Source organism: Aspergillus sydowii (genome assembly GCF_001890705.1).
Source record: "Aspergillus sydowii CBS 593.65 unplaced genomic scaffold ASPSYscaffold_1, whole genome shotgun sequence".
NCBI lineage: Eukaryota > Fungi > Ascomycota > Eurotiomycetes > Eurotiales > Aspergillaceae > Aspergillus > Aspergillus sydowii.
Genome location: NW_024467859.1, coordinates 1,826,471 through 1,848,923, shown reverse-complemented (window position 1 = coordinate 1,848,923; position 22,453 = coordinate 1,826,471). Strand labels below are relative to the sequence as shown.

Genomic DNA, 22,453 nt, shown 5'->3' with positions numbered 1-22,453 from the left:
TATGTAATACCATAACTCCGAAAAGGCCAGATGGAATCAACGTCATGCCTGACCAGTCGGAACAAACACTCGAACAACTCGCGACTCTCAACCTCTACCCAGCAAATGATGGTGCATTGAGCGCTGTTTGAATTTGACTAGCTGTCTATTTGCACCGGCCAACCAAAATGGACTCAGACTACAAGTCCCGGAAGGAGGCTTTCGTGTCGAACCTGAGCGGAGGAAGCATTCTAGAAATCAACGCAGTGACCCTCGTTGCTCCTGTTAGTTTTGGGATCTCTTGTACTTCTCTTTCGCTTATCCAGTGTACTAATTTATTCAACTGTATAGGCTTCTGTTTTCCTCTGGTCGGTGCTCCAATCGCGACTCTCGTTTTTCACACCTTACGGTCCAGCGGCTCTCATTACCGACTTTTTGCTCAACGTATTAGCGATCTTGTTTGCGACGACCCTATACTCCTCCGCTCCATGGCTGTTAAATATTCTCCTGATATCTCCGGCCGTTTTGCTTCTACTGAGCACGCGGCCTCGTCGGACACAGACCAAAGCGAAACCTCCGCAAACCGCGGCCTCGCAACATGAATCAAGCGCGCCAGAATCCTTACCTATCCATCCATTCCTCACCATCTACCGCGCAGCCATGATGATCATTACCTGCATTGCTATACTGGCTGTTGACTTCCGCATCTTTCCTCGTCGTTTCGCCAAAGCCGAAAATTGGGGTACCTCACTGATGGACCTGGGTGTGGGATCCTTTGTGTTTTCGGGCGGTGTAGTATCTGCGCGCTCTGTTCTTAAGAGCCGGGAGGCCGGTACATCGCATAATAAAACACTGACACAGAGATTTACTTCGTCAATGCGGCATTCCATCCCGCTTCTCGTTCTCGGTCTTATCCGGCTATACAGTGTCAAAAACCTGGACTATGCAGAGCATGTCACCGAATACGGGGTGCATTGGAATTTCTTTTTTACACTGGGGTTCCTTCCTCCTTTCGTGGAGGTATTCGAGGGTGTGGCCACACTTATACCTTCATATGAGGTTCTTTCGCTTGGCGTTGCGGTGCTTTACCAGGTAGCGCTGGAGTCTACCGACCTAAAGGGTTATATCCTCATCTCCCCGCGAGGAAATGACCTGCTTTCGAAAAATCGTGAGGGAATTTTCTCTTTTTTGGGATATCTAGCGATCTTCCTTGCGGGGCGCGCCACAGGGATTAGAATCATACCTAGCGGAATGACCCCTTCGACAACCCCACAACAAGCTCGAAAGCGCGTGCTGATCCGCGCGGCAGCTCAAACGCTGGGATGTATAGCGTTATTTGCACTGAATTCAACATACCTCCTAGGGTTTGGTGCCAACATCCCAGTTTCCCGGCGCCTGGCCAATATGCCATACGTCCTCTGGGTTGCAGCCTTCAACAACGCCCAGCTCTTCCTATTCTGCCTTATTGAAACCACATTCTTCCCTTTTGTCCATCGAGCATCGACGGGTAAGAATGAGGAGGCAGGGCGCATAAGCCTCGCGACGAGTCCGATTATGAAGGCATTTAACAGTGGCGGGCTTGCCATTTTCTTAATCGCTAATCTACTCACTGGGGCCGTCAATTTAACCATTCCAACATTGGATGTTAACAATACTCAAGCCTTGCTAGTTTTGGTTGGGTATGCCGCCGTTATCACGGGAATCGCTTTGGGACTTGATGCTATCAATTTCAAAATCAAGTTATGATTGCTATCAAGGCGTCCGGGATTTACGGGGGTTGTTTATGGGAGCCATCTCACCAGTATAGATTGTGAATTATTCTGGCGATCGATGAAGTGCATTTATACTAAAACTTGATAATACTACTTATACTTAATTCCTTAAGGTCTTTGAACTAAGACATTCAGGGCATGCATGCTACCAAGTGGCCTGTGGCTATCACAAGAGTCCCGCCTACAAGCCATAACTAATACTATGCAATGCCGTAGCTGGGATAGCAACTTAAGGCGCGGACCCTTCTTCATTAAGGAAGTACTTAACATAGCGCCACCAGATAAAGTTGGCAAGAGTTGCACAGAAAAAAGCAGAAACGCAGATCTCTCTGGCCCTTTAAGAAGCATCGGACACACCCAGGAGTGTGTTACCATTACTTCAAACTGGTTGAGTTGATATCTGTGGAAAAGTCTCTACTAAATCGATATGAAAAGAAGTGCATAGTTTTTGATTAGACACAGCTATAGAAGGCCTATTTATACCTCTATATTGTCACGCTAGGAATAAGTAAGCTTTTCTTATATAACTCTATAGTAAAGACTTCTTTAAAGGTATAAATAGTAAATTATTGACCTTACTAATTTAATATTAATATAAATAGTGAAGTTACTGCCTTTACTAGGATTATTAATATTAATATACCCCCTTAAGGGGGATATCCTGAACTTTTTATAAAGCTATTTAGTTATATAGTAAATAATCTATATAGGTAAAGTATGTTATTCTAATTATTAATATTATAAATCCTAACAGCTCTAATAAATTAGATAAACTTAGCTTTATTTAATACTTTAGTAAGCCTGTCTACTATCTAGTAATCTATTTAGATATAGAAGAGATAGAGTAAACCTTTCTGAATAGCTTCTCTTATCTAATATTATAAAATATTAATATATTTAGTTCAGGAGTAGAATTAGATATTATTACTTAGCTTTAAAGCTAGCTTATTATTAGAGTATATCTATATTAGGCTAACTCCTCTAAATCTAAGTTCTTTAAATAAATATATAATCTATAAAGCTTCTTTTCTAGCCTTAATAATTACTTAATACTTAGCCTCTATAGTTAAAAGAGAAATAACTATTTAGTACTTTAAACTCTATAAAATAGGTCTATTAATAAAGTAATATATCTATCTAGTTATAGAGTATCTAGTATTAATACAGCCTGCATAATCTATATCTATATATTCTTTAATAACTCTAATATACTCTATATTATCTTAGATATTTGGGTAAGCTTTATATATAATCCTATAGGATATTATACTAGTAAGATATTATAGTACCTTTTTTAGCTATATAAAATATACAGGACTAGGATTTAAGATATAGCAAAGTAGCTTTTCTATATAGAAGAATAGATTAGCACGGGTTTATAATATTAAATATATAAAGCTCCCAAGTGCTGCTTAATACTTTTTTTATATTTTATTCTATATTTCTTCTACATACTTTTTAAGCTTCACCCTCTTATCTATAGGAACAGGTGTAATCTTAAATAATCTATTAAAAATAATAAAAAATTAATCTATAAAGTCTTTCTATAAAAATTTGATAGTTTACTATTTAATATTCTATTAGACTTTAATACCTAAGTAGTAATTCAATAGCTTAATATCTGATACCTTAAATTCAGTCTTAAAGAAGATAATAATACAGTCTAGCTCCTTCTAGGGGCTAGCTAGCAAAGTGTTATTAATATAAAATATTATTATAAGGCCTGTTTTAGTAATAAATATATATTTATTAGATTTACAGGCTCGGAGGCCTGCTTTTAATACTTTATTTTAAAAGGTAAGATACTAATTCCTGGTAGATTACTTTAAGCTATAGATTAATAGAAGTAACTAATAAATATATTTAGTACTATTATTAAAGCTCTTTAGCTATTAGATATATATAACTTTATTAATATTAAATTACCCTTGCAGGAATACTAGCTTAAAGTCTACCTAAATAATCTTATAGCCTCTTGCTGCAGAAATCATAAATAAAATATATATAGATACTAGCTTTATAGTAGGCGCGTATGTATTAAAATAATTAATACCATGTTACTGCATGAAGCCGTGAGTAATCTACCATACTTTAAAGTAGGTAATCTTATTATTAGTACTAATTTTAATCTTATAAATCTATTTACTAGTAATAGCTTTATACCCAGCTAGTAAATCTATAAGTTTCTATATTCTATATTTAACTAATATATTAATTTTATCCTGTATTATCTTTTCCTATTAGGTCTTCTCTTTTAAATTAACTACTTTCTTATAGATAGAGGATTTAATAATACTATTATAAGTACCTCCTTATTCTCCTATATAGACTAATTCTTCTTATATAAGGCAAGCTACTAATACTTACTTATAATCCTTAAATTCCTCTACTAAATAATTAATATATTATATTATAGCGGGGTCTAGTTAGTCTGTAGTATTATTCTTGGGTATTAATATAATTAATTTATTAATCCAAGCAATATTAGGGGCAGGAAGAAAGGAAGAAATTAGTTTTAAAGTAGTAGGGCTAGATATCTTATTATCTAATTCTCTACTAACTTTATTAGCTTAATCTAATTTATTAGAAGGAGGAGAAGTCTAGAACTTTCTATAATTATTATCAGGATCCCTATAAAGCTCAGGATCTAATTCTTTATTAAAGATAAGGTCTTATACTAGTTTAATAGTATTAAACTCAAGATCCTATACTTTATACTACTTTTCTAGGCTTATATAACTAACTAGATAAATAATAGTAGTATAAGGATTAATTTTAGTTACTTCTCTTTAACTTCTAATTTCTAGAGAAATTATTAGATATACTTTATATCCCAGAGCTCTTAATAATAAGATATCTAGTTTATTATCTGAGTATATCTTATATAGGGTCTTTAGCTTGCCTTGTATAGATAAGAGATTATATAGAAATATAATATCAAGAAATATTTTATCTTAGAGTTCTTATAAAAATCTACTTTAGTAATAGAGTACAGCTTATACTTAATTTATAATTATAAGACTAATTTATTCTACAGGCATGTTTTAGCTATAGATATATGTGATTACATGAATAGCAAGCATGTGATTTACCATGTGATGGATTATATATGTGCCTTAGGATTCAGGCAGTTGCCACATGGTTAGGTTTTATATATCGCTGCAATCAACAAGACTACTAGTAAGTAGTCTCGTTGGACCTTTTTTGGTCTATGGGTATGATCACGGGATTGCAGCTAGCGTGGATGTCACATATATACTATAGTCTATTTCTATTAAATATATTTTAAGTATATCCAGGCTTGTAATTCTTTTTTCTAGAATTCACTACTATTATCAGTATAAACTCTTAAAATAGGATAGCCAGCTTATTCAGATTCTTTAATATAATCCCTTAAATAGTTAGTAGCTAAGTACTTATCTTAGAGAATAAAAGCTTTAAGATAGCTATTATACTAATTAATAATAAATATCTAATAATAATCACTACTAATAAGTATAATTAGTATTTTATTATAGCCTTCTCTAAGATCTATAAAGATTTAATTACCGCACTTTTTAGCAGGCATTAATTATTACTTTCTATTATAGGTACTTGTATAAGATACTCTGCATGATTCACACACATGTTTTAGTATAGTAAGACCTTTAATATCCATGCCTTTAACTATTTTTAACGCTTGTATAATATTCTATATACCTAAATAGATAAATTATTAATACTAGGTAAATAAATTTACCTGATCTTTCTTTAGAGCTATAGAAGTAGAGGAATCTATTTACTATACTTCTATAATATAACTGCACTCAGTTTCTGCTTTATTATTTTAGTTCCTTAGGAAATAGATAGTAGGAGGAGTTACTGGAGGTATTAGATACTATCTTAGTAGTTCTTCTTTAATTTTTATAATTATAGTAGATATATTATTCTAGTTAATATTATCCTTAGACTTCTGAACTATACTAAAGACTATCTATATATTATTTTTAACTGCTAGAATTGCTTTCTTATTATAGCTTTATTAGAGAAAATAGGTATTATTATAGATAAGACTATACCTGAGGATCTTGCTATTCTTATAATTATAAATTATAACTCTATAAGATAAAAGATTTATAGTAATACCATGTTTTCCTATTGTAAGACCCTCTGCAAGAATGCCTGAGTATTCGCGAAGTATAGAGCTGAGTCAGCTCCCAGCTGACTCAGCCCGCGAGGGAACCTCTTCATATCGTGAAGGGCATGATATTAGAACTTTAGTGTTAATCTACTAGAATTCCTTAATTCTTAAAATATACTCCTCGCGATTCTTTATCTCTTATATTTAAGTATATTATACTCTTTCACACTATTCACAACAACCCCCAAGGCCAAGGACCTTATAATTTTAACACTCAACTTCACGTTTGGTCTGTCAGGGGTAATAATACCTAATATATAATCTAGCTCGCGAGCCCCGGAATAAAGTTATAAAGTAGATATCACTTATCCTTCACAAATTAACTTGATACCGCCTGCAAATAAAGTATCTGAATTATTATAAATAACTATATCTACTGACCAGGAGGCTTCCCCTACTATTTTACAAGAATATCTTGAAAGCCTATCTCTGGTAGACCTTCGCAGACAAGCCACCCAAGTAAGAGAGATAGAAGAATAACGAGAATTAATTATAATAATCTAACATGGATCAGCTGCTTCGCAATCTTTAAGAAAGCATGATCGTGATAGATTAATCTCCTCTATACCAGCCCCGAAACGACTGCTATTATCTAAGATTCCCGCGAAGGAAGAACAGTATTATATAACTAACTACGCAAACTACTGTAGCTTCACGCGAAAGATCCAAGTATATAGGGATATAGGAAACTACTTAGATAAGGACCTTCTAAACCTCACGGTATTATACCTTAACTTAACCCTATAAGGATTATAGGAAATAGAGTCAGCTGTAATAGAGGATCCTACCTGGAATAACCTTTATGAATTCCTGGTTATATAGCTAGGAGATCCCGCGAATAGATTGTATATTATATAGAATAAGGCTCTTTACATGCGAAGTATAGAAGGTGAAAGTGACTATACCTATCTCTAGTAGTAGCGCGAATAATAATCTGAGCTAGGAGAGGAAGGGATAAATCCTGATACTATTCTCTTGTAAATATTCTTCAAGTCCTACCCGGCAGCTATTAAATAATAGGTTCATGAATAACTAAAATTCCCTACTACTCTCGTGGAGATAGTATTCCTTATTATAAAGCTATAACTAAGTCTTCCACTATCCCTATAAGTGAGCTCCAACCAAGGGACAAAGCCCACAAATTAATAATTAAGGTAGAATAGTCCCCCGCGAGGAACTAAGGATAAACTTAAGACCTCGCAAGGGTATAATTAACAAGGATTCTATAGGAATAGAAAGTCATAATCTTCTAGTAACTAGGACCGGAACCCGTGATACTATAATTATAATAAGCCGGGGTATATTAAACTAAACTATCCTAAGCTCGCGGCAGCAAAAATAACTTAATAGGAGAATCTTGTAACTATAGTATCTATAAATACTGTACTAATTATTAGTAATAAGGACTAACTAGTAGTAGAGAGGATTTTCTTACCTGTAAAGGTTATCTTATCAAGTGGAGTTGCTATAGACCGCGAGGCCTTGATGGATAGTGGGAGTACTATTAATATAATTCTATCTCTTCTCGCGAAGCAAGCAGGATAGAAAATACTCCCTTACCAGATCTATATATAAATAGTAAATAAGGAGAAGTTACAGAATTTTAGAGTTGCGGAGGTAGAATTTAATCTCTAAGACTCGCGAGGAATATAACAGGTGTTCTATATTCTCGCGGTAGTATCTCTAGATATAATAGAGGTAATACTGGGAATACCTTGGCTGATAATTCATGATCTAACTATGTATTGGGCATCACAAGAATGTATTTTTAACTCATAAAAGGTATTAGTAAATATAATATCCGCGGAAGAGTTTAATATATTCTCTTATAACAGTCAAGATAGGATTTTTATAGTGAGCGCGATAGATATTCAGTAGATTATCACGGGTAAGAAGTTACCAGAGTAGTGCAGTAAGTTCATGAGTGTATTCTTAGAGGAAGAGTCGCAGGAATTACTCTCTTATTATAAAGAAGTAGATTTAAAGATTAAGTTAGAAGAAGGCAAGAGTCTGCTATTTAGACTGATATATTATTATTCCCCGCAGGAATCCGCCGCTATATATGAATATATATAGATAATGCTCGCGAAGGGCTGGATCCGGGCATCCAAGTCCTCCGCGGGTGCACTATTACTATACACGGCTAAGAAGGATGGTGGTATTTATATATATATAGACTTCCATGGTTTAAACGCGATATTACTGAAGAACCGATACCCACTTCTATTGATTAATAAGATAATTTCATGACTGAGTAGCGCGAAGATCTTCACGCAACTGGATCTTCGCGATGCATATAATCACATTTAAATTATAGAAGGGGATGAGTAGAAGACAGTCTTTTATATAAAATATAGATTATTTAAGTACTTAATTATGCCTTTTGGGCTAACTAATGCTCCTGTAATATTCCAAGGATATGTGAACTGGGTGTTCCGTGACCTATTAGATATTATAGTAATTATCTATATCAATAATATTATTATATTCTCGCAGGATATAGCAGAGCATTAATAACATGTTCGCGAGGTACTGAAGAGGCTTCGTGAAGCTAGATTATACTATAAATATAGTAAGTATACCTTTATAACCTAGTAGATTAACTTCCTAGGATATATCATTACTCTATAAGGGATTAAGATAGAACCCTCGCAAGTGGCTACTATCCAGGACTAGCCTATACTAGAAGTAGTTCACAAGATACTTGCATTTCTTAGGTTTATAAACTAGTATTACAGGTTTATCTATAGATATATATGGATAATAGTATCCTTGACTGATCTCCTTCGCAAACCTAAGAATAGACCCGCGAGGATAGTTAAGAATAAGAGCTCAGTTATAATAGCTGAGGCTCGCGAGGCCGTGAATATTCTAAAGAAAAAGTTTATAGAAATAATTTAGTTAAATTATTTTCTTGAGGATCTGCTCTCGCGAGTTAAGATAGATGCCTCCGGGAGGGGGCTCGCAGGAGTCCTCACCTAGCTACATCTAGAAGGGATATAGAAACCAGTAGTATTCTTCTCGCGGAAGCTGTCCCCTAGTAAAGTAAACTACGCGACAGGTAAGTCAAGAACTACTAGTAATTATAGAGTCTTTCCGCGAGTGGAGGCACTACCTGCAGGGTAGTCTGCGAGAAGTTAAGGTTATTACTAATTATAAGATCTTGGCTGCGTTTCAGTCACCTAGTAAGGTGCTTTTGTAAATACAGATTCACTGGTCCCAGTTCCTGGCGGGGTTCAGGTTCAGGATTACCCATCACGCAGGGAAGTTAAATCCTGCGGATAGGCCCTCGCAGAGAGTTAATTATATAAGAGATAGTTAATGCAAGGAAGACTATAGAGATTATAGTAAGTGAGTAAAGTAGAAGCTACTCTTATAACTAGGATTCGCGGACGTGTAATTATCTAGAGGGGCTGCGGTTTTCCCTGCTGCTGTAGACAGTACTAGTAGTATCTATACTATAAAGGTTTCTATACCTTCTTCTACTTCTAGTAGAGACTGGCTTGGGATTAAAGTTCCCTTAGTAGCTGTAATAGGTAGTACGGGCAGTATCTATACTGTAAAGGATTCCAATCCTTCTCAGTCTAGTAGAGACTAGATCATGGCTATGGCTGTGATATCCTTAACAAGGCTCTCGGAGTTAGAGTGCTCGCAGGAAGAAATATAATAGTTCTGCAAGGAAGAGGGACTATTTAGGAATAACCCCTTACAGAGGCTGTTAGAGAGCTTGCTAAGGCTCTTAGAGAAGGACCTGCTTGCAAAGAAGGTCTGCGAGGTAATTTATAAGTTTAATAGCCTTGTAAAGGATCTAGACTATTATAAGAGTACACCATATCTATAGAAGTATTAGATAGTACAGGATAGATACCTTTATAACCTAGAAAGGTTATATATTCTAGACCACTACTGGCTGCGAATGGAGATTCTTGTAAAGCTGTATAATAATCCTCTAGTAGGATACTTCGCGGAGAGGAAGACCCTTGAGCTAGTTTAGTAAAGGTTCTTCTAGCTAAATATATAGATTTTTATATCAGAGTACTACAAGGCCTGTAATATCTACTAGGGTTCGCGAGTCCTGTATAGTAAGTAACAAGGATTATTAGAACTGCTGCTAGTCCCCGCGAATCCCTAGGAGTAGATTAGTATAGATTTCATTACTGACTTACCCGCGAGTATCAAGACTGAAGACTTGAACGGATCTCGCGAGGCATATAATACGATTCTAGTGGTAGTAGATTACATGAGTAAGATAGCTTACTTTATTCCTATATAAAAGTTAATTAAGGGCGAGGAACTAGTATATATAGTAGTTTACAAAGTGTTCTGACTCCATGGTATCCCCGCGAATATTATAACTGACCGTGGCTTAGTCTTCGCGAAGGGATTTTAGTCTGATTTCATGTACTGCTTATAAATCAAGCATCTAATAAGTACCGCGTACCATCTACAGATAGATAGTCAAACTAAGCGCATGAATAGTATACTGGAACAGTACTTACAAGGATACATGAACTTCGTGCAGGATGACTAGGTGGATTATATCCCCCTCGCGGAGTTTACCTACAACAACTCGTGACAACAGTTAATTAAGGAAATACTATTCCGGGTGGTTTATGGCATGGACCCGAGGGTTATCGCGGTAGACCTATACCTTGGGGATAAGGTTATATCTGATATCGCGGAATAAGTAAAGTATCTCAAGGAGATACGTGAACGAGCTCAGGCAGGTATCACGAAGGCCCAGGAACACCAGTTAAAGTACTATAACTCTAAGTAAGTTACTAAGACCTTCCAAATCGGTGATTATATATAGATCAGTAATCAGAACTGGTCGTGAATCAGGCCTAGCAAGAAGTTTAACCAGCTACAAGCTAGTCCATGAAGAGTAATTAAAAGAATAGGCAAGAATACTTACCAAGTCTTGTTACCAGCAGGGCTTTGTATATATAATATTTTCTATATATCCATACTCCGCGAATACCAGGAGATAGAAGGCGTGAACACTCGCGAATACTTTAAAGTAAGGTTCGCGAGCGAGGATAAGTAAGAGTATTATATAGAGATAATCTTAGGACCTGGAATTCAGGATCCCGCGAAGGTGTTAGTAAAGTAGGTTGGATGGCAAGAATCTACTGAAGAATCTACTGCAAATCTATAACACCTAGTAATCTACAAGGATTATCTTGCAAAGGAGAAGGCTAATTTAATTCAAGTTAACACAGGTAAGAAATGCTGTAGAAGGCCATAGAAATAGTATCTTTGCAGTATATACCTGCTTTTCCAACTCACCCCTGAACCATACAGGCGTTCGTAGGGTATTAACAGAATCCGGGTATAGTTTAACTAGATAGGGGAGAAGCTGCCTCCAGGATTTTACTCCTTATCTTAAAGTGAGTATCGGTGATGCCCGCGGAAGAGATAGTTATTATACTTCTCCCTAATTCCCCCAGATATGCACCACGCGAATGATAAAAGAGCTGATAGATCACGGCATGCTGAATACTTCATTCCCTCAGGAGGCTGTTGACCCGCCCGAGTTACCAGAATAGCTTCTTAGTACTGGGTTCTTACAGCCAGCTGATCCGAGCTCCCGATTCTACAGAATAGAACTGATTGTTGCACCGGCACTCGCACCCACTGGCGCTCGCGGGTAGACAGGCTCTGATCACCTGTCCACGGAGAAAGACCCGGGACCGTAATAGATTATCTTTAGCTGCACGGGTTAAACCACGCTGCCTCTGGCAGATTAATAAACTAGGCAGTAGCCTAGTCTTGAATCGCGCGAGCAGTGGGAGGCTGCTCGTCCCAGGCCCTCCGGGGAGTGCCTGTATTGGCGGGAGGGGGTCCTGGATCAATAGGACCGCGGTTGATCAGCGCGGCCAGAACACGGGGGAGCGAATATATTACCCCGCGAAGGGTAATGATGCGGTTAGGAATAGTGACCACAGGGGGCCATACAGGAGCAGGAGCAGGAGCAGGAGCAGGTGCAGGTGCAGGTACAGGAGCAGGGGCCGCAGCAGCAGCAGGATCTTCCTCCTCTGCGGAGGGGGCCTGATACTGTTAGCCAGATCCGCGAAACTGGGTATATACTCATATTACTTCCCTCCATGGAGGGCCCAACTTCTTCCTCTCTATCAGAGAGGGGGGACGGGGACCGGCTTATACCCGCGAGGGTAAAGAATAAGGTATTAGCAGCAGCAGCCGCGGCAGTGAGATTAGAGAGAGTAGATATTATATTTTAGTTTTCTATAAAGACTGTGTTAGCGAGACTAATACAGCAAGCCCGTGAGAACAGGCAGGGACAGTATCTTATAAAGGTAAGATAAGTAATTGCATGGAATCTTGTAAAGGCAAGCAGTTATATAGAACTTATAAAGGTAAGAAGCCCGCGGAAGTAGAATTATACTAAGTAGAGAATTTTAGAAACTTAAAGAGAGGAAGTTCTCTGGGGGGGGAGTTTTATATTTATATAGACTAGAGAACTATATCTAGAATCACGTACTGGAATTCACGCAGTCAGGGGTCTATAACCTGAAATATAATAGAGTAATATAAGTAAAGATATAAGGCAGTTCTTTAAGAGTAATACCACCAGGCATCATGAGTAATACCTTGCGAGGAGATAATAAGATAACTAAGGAGATGATTCGCGAAGAGCCCCAATACTATATAATAGTAAATAGACTCTCATGACCAGGTACAGACCCGGCAGGATAGTATATACCTATTATGATAGAGGTCTCACGCTATATAATAGTAAAGGGCCTATCATGAGATATATATACTACCGCCACCAACGGACGATGCTGTATAATAGAGAAGGATATCGCGAAAGGATCTTATATATCCAAGGCTTATTATATCCAGGTCGGGAGTTTGCTTCGCGGAGACTACCTTATAGGTTACAGGATACCTTTTTTCTATTATAATACTTTTCCCTGATCTAGGTTTTATATCGCGGGCAGGTTTTTTAACAGTTTACTATTTATAAGGACTGTATAGTACAGTCATGAAGGTTGCCTTGAGGGACCAAGACCTTGAAAGGGGGGGGCAGTTATAAGACCCTCTACAAGAATGCCTGAGTATTTATAAAGTATAGAGCTGAGTCAGCTGGGAGCTGACTTAGCCCGCGAGGGAACCTCTTCACATCGTGAAGGGCATGATATTAGAACTTCAGTATTAATCTACTAGAATTCCTTAATTCTTAAAATATACTCCTCGCGACTCTTTATCTCTTATATTTAGGTGTATTACACCCTTTCACACTATTTGCAACAACCCCCAAGGCCAAGGACCTTATACCTATATATATTATACTAAGAAGGTTGACTTTAATTTCTGGTATATAAAATATATCTTAAAGATAGATTTCTTGGTATTTACTCTCTCTATACTATAACTTTAACAGTATATCTCCTATTTATTTTAAAAATATTAGCTATTCTATTATTATCTTTATATAGTATCTGAATAGCTTCCTGGTACCTTTAATATATAAATCCTTATCTCTAGTAAGATAATCAGTTAAACTAGAATTAATAATCTATTTATATAGATAAATATAGAGTGCTCTTAAGATATTAATAGTAATTCTACTATCTTCTTTAGGAAGTTATTAGATATTATAGGAGTTCTATAACTATATATTAGATCTATAAGCTATTAGTATTCTTGACTTTTCTTCTAAATATATATAAAAAGAAGCTTGAGATAGATTTTAACTATTATTTTTATTACTAAGTTTTATAGCTTTAGTAGCTTCTTTCTTCTTCTTCTTTACTTTCTATATATTTTAAATAACTTAAGGCACTTTCTTAGGATACTTCTTCTAGTAATTATTTAGAAGGTAGTTTATTCTTTTATAATAAAGATAGGGATTATAATCTTTCTTTACTTTCTAGCTTTTCTCTTTCTTTTTATTCTTATTTTAGTCCTTAGATTAATTATTATTGCCTCCTGATATTAAATTAGAAGTATAATTTATTATAAAGTTATTAAACTTAACTTTTATATCTTCTTAGATAAAGATAGCAGTAATCTTATTATATATAGTTATTAACTTATTAAACTAACTATTAAAATATAATATAAAAAAGATATTCTATTATTCTCTAAGATTATTAAGGAGGAACTAAATTCAGACTAACTCTAGGAATCTTTTCTCCTTCTTTAAAGACTTTTAGAAGAGATCTAAGACTACTAATATCTTTATAATATACTCTAAGATACCCTTACTAGTATTAGACTAGATTTAAATAGCTATCTATAGCTCTTTAAATAATTAAATATCTAAAATAATATTATATTACTTTCCTAGAGTATCCTAAAGGATCTTAGAGATTTCTAAATAGATAACTTCATGCCTGATTCTATCTAAAAGGAATAAGTATATAATTCTATAAGCTTTATTATTATTATCTTTCTATTTATATATTTATTTGAGTATTCTTTCTCTTATATTTTCTATAGTTAAATTAATAATAGTTTCTATTTTATAGTACTTATTAAATAATCTAGGTACTGTTAAAGTAGACTAGCTATAAATAATAGAATATATAATTATAGATATTAGTCCTGCTAGGAGATTCTTTAGGTATCTATAATCTCTAGTAACTATTCTCTATACTTCTTAGATCTTGAGATAGGTTTAAATAGATTTAGACCAGTATTAATAGTCCTTAGCGCCAGTTAATACAGGAAGGATATATATATTAATAGTCTGGGGGTTTCTTTCTTAACTGCCTGCTATTTTTAAAATAGCTTTAGTAATTCTTCACAAAATAATTAGATAAATAAAGAAGGGGTAACTAAAAAGGGTATAGTATACTTTAATATTAGAAAGCAGTACTAACCTGATATTTTAATAATCTTATTAACAGATTAATGCACAGACTATTTCTTATTAATAGTTATTAATAGTAATATAAGATAATTATATAGCCTTACTTATTCCTAAATAGAATAGAAATATATATTAATAAGTAGAGAGATAGAGAATATTAGGCTGGGAATACCTAGGCTTATAACCTGTGGAAAAGTCTCTACTAAATTAATATAAAAAGAAGTATATAGTTTTTGATTAGACACAGCTATAGAAGGCCTATTTATACCTCTATATTATCACGCTAGGAACAAGCAAGCTTTCCTTGTATAACTCTATAGTAAAGGCTTCTTTAAAGGTGCAAATAGTGAATTATCGACCTTGCTAATTCAATATTAATGTAAACGGTGAAGTTACTGCCTTCACCGGGATCGTCAATATCGACAATATCCAGCTATTTGAAATATATACACTCCGTGGTGGGTCGCATCACCTCATGTTGCCTCTGCAGAAGTGAGCAATGAAGAAACACAATGAAAGTATGGAAAGAATTAAGGTGGTTTCATCTAGTCGTGTAAATTGTATGAAGTAGGAAGAGGAAAAGGTTATTGAAGCAGGAATATAGGATATAGTATATGTTGTATAGAGTTGTACGTAGTGGGTCTTGAAATTGAAGCGCGGTCGGACTTCTCTGCGGTCGTCTCCACCCTTGGGACACCGTACAGCTGCACAGCTGCAGATAAATTCTCCGATTGCAAGTATGGCGGGCGCATCATCGTGCTTCACTGCTTACTCTGTATACAGTGGAATGGTAACTATCGCAATTGGACTGGAGACCACGGTCTCGACCTGGAGGCTCCATGGCAGAGGAAACAAACGATGAGGTAACCTCGAATCACATGCAAATGACAGCCCGAGCTTTATTTGAGGTCAAGCTCCGCCTGTCCCGCCTGCGACCTTGACTTTCTGTCAGCGCGCTTTTCGCGATAGTTATCATTAACCCATAATGGCGTCTGTAAATAGAGAGGCTCGTTTCATCAACTACCCAGAGATTCGAGAAGGTCCTTCAGTGCCTTACAAGAATGAAGACCAGGTCATCCCCGTGTTCCGTGGAATACCTCTGGCCATCGGAGCTTCGCTGTAAGAATCCACCTTTTTTGTTGCTTTTGCGCGCTCAGAACTGTGCCAGCTAACCTACATTGCACACCCAGAATCTCAAATGTCGGATTTGTCCAGAGCTTCTTCTGGCGTGGTGCGGGCTTTGGAGTAATCCGTGAGATTCCAAACCTAGATCAATACTCCGCTCGCTACGATCCGACCGTGACCCCTGTTCACGGCGATGAGCAATCCAAATCAAGCGCTGAATCCAATCTTCCCGCACCGGAGGCGAGAAGGAAGGGCGAAACAGGCTATTACACCACAGCCGATTACCACGCTCTCTACCGATCGGGCGAGTTGACTCCTACAGCGGTCGTGGATGCGCTCCTCTCTGTAACCCGCCGCGACACGGAGCCGCCAGGGAAACATTCAGTTGCGTTCCTCGAATGCGCAGTTGAGAAGGCTCGCGCAGCGGCTGATGCGTCAACGCAGCGATACAAGAATGGTAAACCCTTGGGGCCGCTGGATGGTATCCCAGTTACGGTGAAGGATGAAGTGCATATGGAGGGGTACCGGCGGACCCTGGGAACAAAGATGGACTTCACGGGGGAATCGGCCGGGTCTACATCTTGGTGCGTCAAGAAATGGGAGGACGCTGGGGCCATAGTCATCGGAAAATCTACAATGCATGAGCTGGGCTTAGGTTAGTCTACAACAGCCCCGGCAACCGGTGAGACTGTCAACTCACATAAAACAGACACAACAAACAATAACCCCAACTTCGGCACACCAAAGAACCCTCATAATCCAAACTACTACTGCGGTGGCTCATCCGGCGGCTCCGGATACGCCGTCGGCGCTGGCCTCGTCCCCATCGCCCTAGGTGCCGACGGCGGAGGCTCAATTCGCATCCCCTCCTCCTTCTGCGGCATCTGGGGTCTCAAACCCTCCCATAGCCGAGTCAGTGGCTTCCCAACCGTCAGCATTGCCTCTACAGTTGGCGTGCTAGGGCCCATCGCCTCAAGCATCGACGACTTAGCCCTAGCATACAGGGTCATGGCCACACCCGCAAACCCTTCCGAAGACCCCAACTCCTCGGCCTTTCCCAATCCACTCTCCGAACTCACTTCGACGTCACCAGAATTCCGTCCCCAAAACAAGACAATCGGCATCATGCGCGACTGGCTTGACCGGGCTGAGCCCGCCGTCCGCTCAACCTTCAACAAGGCCCTAGACTTCTACCGCAGCCAGGGCTACACAATAATTGACATTTCAATCCCATACATTCCCGAAGGTGCACGCGCGCACGTTCTAACAATTATGGCCGAAATCGCGTCTGCCCTATCCCCATCCCAAATCAAAGATCTCACTGCGCCAAACAAGGTCCTCGTCTCCATGGGCATGTATCAGATCTCGTCCCAGGACTTCCTGGCCGCGCAGCGTCTCCGCGGTCTTCTCATGTCTCACCTCGCGTTCTTATTCCAGAAACACCCGGGCTTGCTCATATTTACTCCTACCAGCCCTATACCCGGGTGGAAGATTGCAGGTGGGGACGCGGACCTCGTGCGCGGTGTCTCTGACGGGAAGTCTTCTGTGAGGAATATGGAATATGTTTGGCTGGCAAATTTTACGGGATGTCCGTCTATTTCTTGTCCGGCAGGGTATGCTGAGGATAATGGGCATCGGGTGCCGATTGGGGTTATGGCGATGGCAGAGTGGGGGGCTGAAGAAGATCTTATTGCGTTTGCAAGGGATGGAGAGAGGATTTTGGACCTTGCTGATGATGAGTCCGTGGCAGAATCTGATGAGCAGAAGGGTCTGACTATTCCGCGGGGGAAAGAGTCGAAGTGGGAGGATGTAATTGGGAATGCTAAGAAGTTGGTTGGGGGTTCATAAAATTGACGTCGTGGTGGGTGTGCACCACTGGAAGCGCTCAGCTTGGTTAGGATTTGTATGCGCAAAGTACATATACACTTTTCATGTCATTTTATACTTCAGAACGATGATAATGAACCTATTCTAACCTTTGCAACAAAAATAATAGTATATAAGATACAAAAAACGCATTGAGACCGCAGGATATCATAATGTCAAAACCCAAGCGCCTTACTTAAAATTGCAGGAACGCTGGCCCCGAACCGATGCGCCGCCTTTACCCTGTAACGATAATAATACATTCCGGGAGTTCCAGTTTTTGTGGCGGATGGAAGTCCACAGCAGATTTGAGTAATAGCATTTTAAGCCTCCATGGTTAGAGATAAATGCTCTCGCCCCGCACTGGAGTGTGAAATTCGCATCCTAATCCCATAATCTTCTCAAGATCGTTCAATTCTTCCAGGATAGTCTCACGCGGATGTGGACCGTCAGTCAAATCCTCTTTCACGTGAATTATATATACAGAAAGACCTGACAAAGGCTTTTCTGCTTTCGGGATTTCTGTAGCAACGTCCGCCTCACGGCGTATTGTTTGGCGGTCGAGGGCGATTAGGGGTGCTGATTCGGCATCCTCGAGTTTTGTGGCGCGCTTCAAACCCTGGGACAACGCGCCTTTGCCTTTGTCCTTTGCGCGCCATTTAGGGCTTGGCTGCCCTATGATTGGATCGGAACTGCCCTCGCGTTTGCGCTTGATAACTGCTGGGTATGTCATGTCCTTTTCTCGAGCCACGAGTGTAGCGAGTGTGTCCAACTCCTGAACCAAATGTCGCGGACAGAGGTGACCAAAGAGGTAGAGGTCATCAACAGCATTGGTAAATGAGCATTCGATGAAAATAGCGCACAGTTGACCAGAGGCAACCTTGGGCGCAGCCATCTCCCAGACTATTTGATTGCGTGGATTGACCGATACTGAATCGGGCTCAACATCGCCAAAAATGATAATCTCCGCTCCCGTATACTGATCGCGTAGGAAAAAGGCAGAGCTATCGAACGAGGTGAAGGATGAGTCCGGGTTTTGCAAAGATGGGGAAGAAATATTCAAAGACCTAGATATACTAAGCTTAGGGCTTTGGCTGACTTTAAGTGATGACACTTACCCGTTCGCGGTTGCATCCTGGGATTGACGACGTCGGTCTGGCGTTGGCAACAACCAAGCATTGCTCGACCGACGGGATAATTCAGCTTCAGGGCTCGGGTCTGACTTGCAGCGGCCATGGCTTACACCAAGGCACCGAGCAAGCAACCCGTCACAGGCCTGTATGTAACCCCTCTCCTCACCAAAGCCCATCATTGGGTTTCCCCCGTCCACGAGACGCTGGTACGTGATAAAACCAACGCCCCCGTCCTCATCGGAGAGATTTGGCCAGATTGAATCGTTGAAGATATGGGTTTTGAGGGAATGAATCACAGATGGCAGTGCTGCGACCGTCTTCGGGCCATTTTCGCTTGTAAGAGCTGGAGTATTCACGGCTAGTGCTGACACATGATCCAGATGGGAGTGCGTTATCAAGATACTTCCGATAATCTTTTTAAAAATATAAGCGCCGTTTGCCTCGGGACTTTGGTGTGGCAGTTGTAGGCCAACGAAAGCGCCAGAAGTGAGGACGCCATCCTCACTTTCACAATCCCTGAGGGCTTCAATAATTCCGGAAAGCAGAACACCAGCATCGACAACAATCATGGAGTTTGGAGCCCAGTCAGTGGCTAAAGAGCGGACAAGAAGGCCAGTAACTCTATCTTCCCGAGGACCCCCCGTCGGGCCCTAGAAACAAACAGTCAGTATCAGCGTCAGCGTCGCAAGAGTCAATAATAGGTTGTACGATAGGTGATTGGGTGCATTTTATCAAAGGACACATGCAGCAAGCACGACTTTAAAGTAGCAGTAAGGATAGCTGATCTCCAGTGACCAGGTTCATTGAAGACATTAAAGGAAGTAATATGTGACTTACCAGGACAACAACATGCAGCGCATTCCTGTCTTTCCCATTCTTTTTACCGCAATCATTGACATTGATTTCAGAAAACTTGACGTGCTTATCAGACGAGTCAACACAGGGGAATTTGCTACTGCCTACACCAGTACCCTCTGCTCTAACTGGACCATCCTGGGCATAGTGGTCTGCTTTGATTCCGACCCTTTTAGAGTCTTCGGAATGTCGATTATCAAGGTCATTGGAATTTGCAATATCTGGCGCGGGACCGGGTGTCATTGACTTTGTTCTTCCCTGGTGAGAGGTCCTCCGGATTCCCTGGGTGCCTCTGTCGTCTTTGCCAGCTCTGTCTTTCCCTGTGCTGTTCCTCCCTACACTAGTTCTTCTGCCGGGAGTCATATCCACGACCCAGGTTTATAGCTTCTGAAAAATATAGCAAAGCAGCCCTTGGCTGTTTCAGACCGCCTCAGCCAGCTCCCTTCTACAGTAGCGGCGCCTCGGGGACGGAAATCTCGCGCAAACGAGAAGGCACGAGCGGCTCCGAGTGGGGGGCCTAATCTTCGATAGCACGATAGCGCTCGACAGTAGGTGGTATCTAGAGCATGCGATAAGTGAGGACAAAATTGGATTGTGAGGCTGAGGGCATGCAGCAACCCGCTGACATGCAAGAAAGAGTTGGAGACCAGCACAAAGGGCGCCAATCGATGAATGAGGGGGCGGTAGGGCGCAGTGCACGCGAACTCGGAGCCAGTAAGCACGCAGCAAATGAGAGTGCCGAACCGGGGTTTCTGGGCTCGATGGTAGTACCAACTCCTGGAGGAATCTCAAGGTGGGACGCGATATACTCCGGGCGACAATCCGGGGCGGGTGGCTCGAAGTTCTGGAACTTCGATCTGAAACGGCAGCGAGTGAGCCGCTGCGGAGCTAGCGGATACACTTTGGAGACAATGGAATTGTAAAGCTGGCGGGCCGGAGGGTGCGAATGCGACTGAGAATGGAGAGGAGATGGAGGACTTCTCGAATTTAGAAGATGAAGAAGGGAAGAAGAGATGAGGCGTCAGCAAGGACAAAGGAAGGAGCGATCGAGAGGCTGGAGCGGCACCTTCCTGCACTGGAATCCATGTGGAGCGCCCTTGTCTCGTGCCGGGCGTTCCACAGGAACTGTCAATGTCACAGTCAAGTGTCAATCTGCCCATGGGCTCTGAGTATTTGCCTCATTGGCCAGGGCATTAAATATTAAGTAGGTATATTATAGTCGTCTTTGTCTGCGTTGTCCGAAAATAGATGACTTCGGCCTTCCATAGGCCTGTGGTAGCGCCGTCAGATCGCCTAGTAAGATCCCCACACTAGGTATAGTAGCGGCGTAGGTTCTGGTAAAAACAACAGCCCTCATTCCCATTCTCATTCTGCAGCCAGCTTCGCTATCATGAGCACTACAAACACCACCTGGGTCATTACTGGCGCAAACCGAGGCATCGGCCTCGGGCTCGTCAAGCGCCTTCTCTCGCGGCCCTCCACTACGGTAATTGCCACGGTGCGAAACAATGAAGCCGCATCCAGTCTCACCACCGACACAAAGAACATTTCAATGAAGCCAGAAAACCAACTCTTTATTGTCCAGCTCGATTTCTCCGCTGCTATCCCCCCAGAGATTGTCCGCGACGCATTTACTGCCACCGTGCCCTCGCTCGACCATATCGACGTGCTTATCTGCAACGCAGCCTTCTCGACCCCCATGACGCCTACCGTTGAGACGAGCGCTGAAGCACTACGGGCGTGTTTTGAGGTTAATACCATCGCACCTCTCATGCTATTCCAGGCACTCTGGCCGTTGCTACAGAAATCCCCTCGCGCGCCGAAGTTCATCTCGATCTCCTCGTCCGTTGGGTCCATTGGCGGCCAGGAGCCTGTTCCTGGCGGCGCGTACGGACCTAGTAAAGCATCCACGAACTGGTTGACTAGGTCGCTTCATATCCAGAATGAGGGACTTATTGCGGTTGCACTTCATCCTGGCTGGGTGCAAACCAATATGGGCGATTTTGCTGCGAAGGAGTGGAGGTATGGTCCTGGGGCTCCGGAGACGGTTGACAATAGTGTTAATGGTGTGCTTGAGGTTGTTGATGGTGCCACAAGGGAGGCGGCTTCGGGGAAGTTTCTCTCGTATACCGGTCAGGAATTGTCATGGTAAGATGGGAGATATGGAAGTACTTACTGGAATACATAGCTAGCTACGTATGTAGCGGTGGTGTCACACACTGGTATATAGTTCCGATGGCGCACATAGTTACACGACTTTGGAATAGGATGCTCATATTAGGTTAGAAGCATCGTAATCCTATCGATTTCAAAAGTAGCCCTCTACCATATCAAGTAAATCCACACACTGCCAGGTACCGTCGCCCCACTAAAAATGGCGACGTAAGATTACATCCATAAGCCTCACATACTATTCTCGAGGCATAAATCCACCTCTTCAAACAAAACAATAAACCGGATGGCACTGAGGTCCTTGACCCGAATGAACAATCTAATAGCACCATCTAACTTCTATAAGAATTAAATAGGTTCAACCCATCCCCTCAGCGGCGCTCAAGCCGCTTCCTTGAGTGGGTGGCAGTCGATAGCACCACCCAGACGGTCCCCACGCTTAACGCAACCTATTCCACTCAAATCACGCTCGCTCGCACATTTCAGCGACTGACAGCCTTGACAGCTGGTGGAAGCATATCGGGAACCT

The 22,453-nt window shown here is 40.6% G+C and overlaps 7 protein-coding genes across 7 annotated transcripts; 4 read left to right on the top strand and 3 right to left on the bottom strand.

The window, feature by feature from the left end:
* Nucleotides 1-167: 167 nt before the first annotated feature.
* On the top strand, nucleotides 168-1,725 carry gwt1 (putative GPI anchor biosynthesis protein Gwt1; the record flags this gene model as incomplete). Its single annotated transcript, XM_040840906.1, has 2 exons — nucleotides 168-263; nucleotides 331-1,725. 2 exons carry the CDS (start codon nucleotides 168-170, stop codon nucleotides 1,723-1,725), a joined length of 1,491 nt encoding a protein of 496 aa, XP_040707729.1.
* A 67-nt stretch (nucleotides 1,726-1,792) lies between these two features.
* On the bottom strand, nucleotides 1,793-2,298 carry ASPSYDRAFT_278549 (uncharacterized protein). Its single transcript, XM_040844445.1, has one exon. The coding sequence runs from the start codon at nucleotides 2,124-2,126 to the stop codon at nucleotides 1,860-1,862; it is 267 nt and encodes an 88-aa protein (XP_040707728.1). The 5' UTR covers nucleotides 2,127-2,298; the 3' UTR covers nucleotides 1,793-1,859.
* Nucleotides 2,299-11,697: 9,399 nt separating this feature from the next.
* Nucleotides 11,698-12,040, bottom strand: ASPSYDRAFT_83956 (uncharacterized protein; the record flags this gene model as incomplete). The annotated part of the gene is made up of 2 exons (XM_040851283.1): nucleotides 11,698-11,969; nucleotides 12,031-12,040. 2 exons carry the CDS (start codon nucleotides 12,038-12,040, stop codon nucleotides 11,698-11,700), a joined length of 282 nt encoding a protein of 93 aa, XP_040707727.1.
* A 3,482-nt stretch (nucleotides 12,041-15,522) lies between these two features.
* Nucleotides 15,523-18,202, top strand: ASPSYDRAFT_38587 (amidase). The gene is made up of 3 exons (XM_040845745.1): nucleotides 15,523-15,892; nucleotides 15,964-16,553; nucleotides 16,608-18,202. Exons 1-3 carry the CDS (start codon nucleotides 15,759-15,761, stop codon nucleotides 17,744-17,746), a joined length of 1,863 nt encoding a protein of 620 aa, XP_040707726.1. The 5' UTR covers nucleotides 15,523-15,758; the 3' UTR covers nucleotides 17,747-18,202.
* Nucleotides 18,102-19,995, bottom strand: pdeA (3',5'-cyclic-nucleotide phosphodiesterase PDE1; the record flags this gene model as incomplete). Its single annotated transcript, XM_040844225.1, has 3 exons — nucleotides 18,102-18,831; nucleotides 18,883-19,547; nucleotides 19,735-19,995. 3 exons carry the CDS (start codon nucleotides 19,993-19,995, stop codon nucleotides 18,102-18,104), a joined length of 1,656 nt encoding a protein of 551 aa, XP_040707725.1.
* A 242-nt stretch (nucleotides 19,996-20,237) lies between these two features.
* ASPSYDRAFT_275561 (uncharacterized protein) lies at nucleotides 20,238-21,069 on the top strand. The gene has a single exon (XM_040844410.1). The coding sequence runs from the start codon at nucleotides 20,361-20,363 to the stop codon at nucleotides 20,673-20,675; it is 315 nt and encodes a 104-aa protein (XP_040707724.1). The 5' UTR covers nucleotides 20,238-20,360; the 3' UTR covers nucleotides 20,676-21,069.
* A 73-nt stretch (nucleotides 21,070-21,142) lies between these two features.
* ASPSYDRAFT_140318 (SDR family oxidoreductase) lies at nucleotides 21,143-21,904 on the top strand (the record flags this gene model as incomplete). The annotated part of the gene is made up of 1 exon (XM_040841035.1): nucleotides 21,143-21,904. One exon carries the CDS (start codon nucleotides 21,143-21,145, stop codon nucleotides 21,902-21,904), a length of 762 nt encoding a protein of 253 aa, XP_040707723.1.
* Nucleotides 21,905-22,453: the final 549 nt, after the last annotated feature.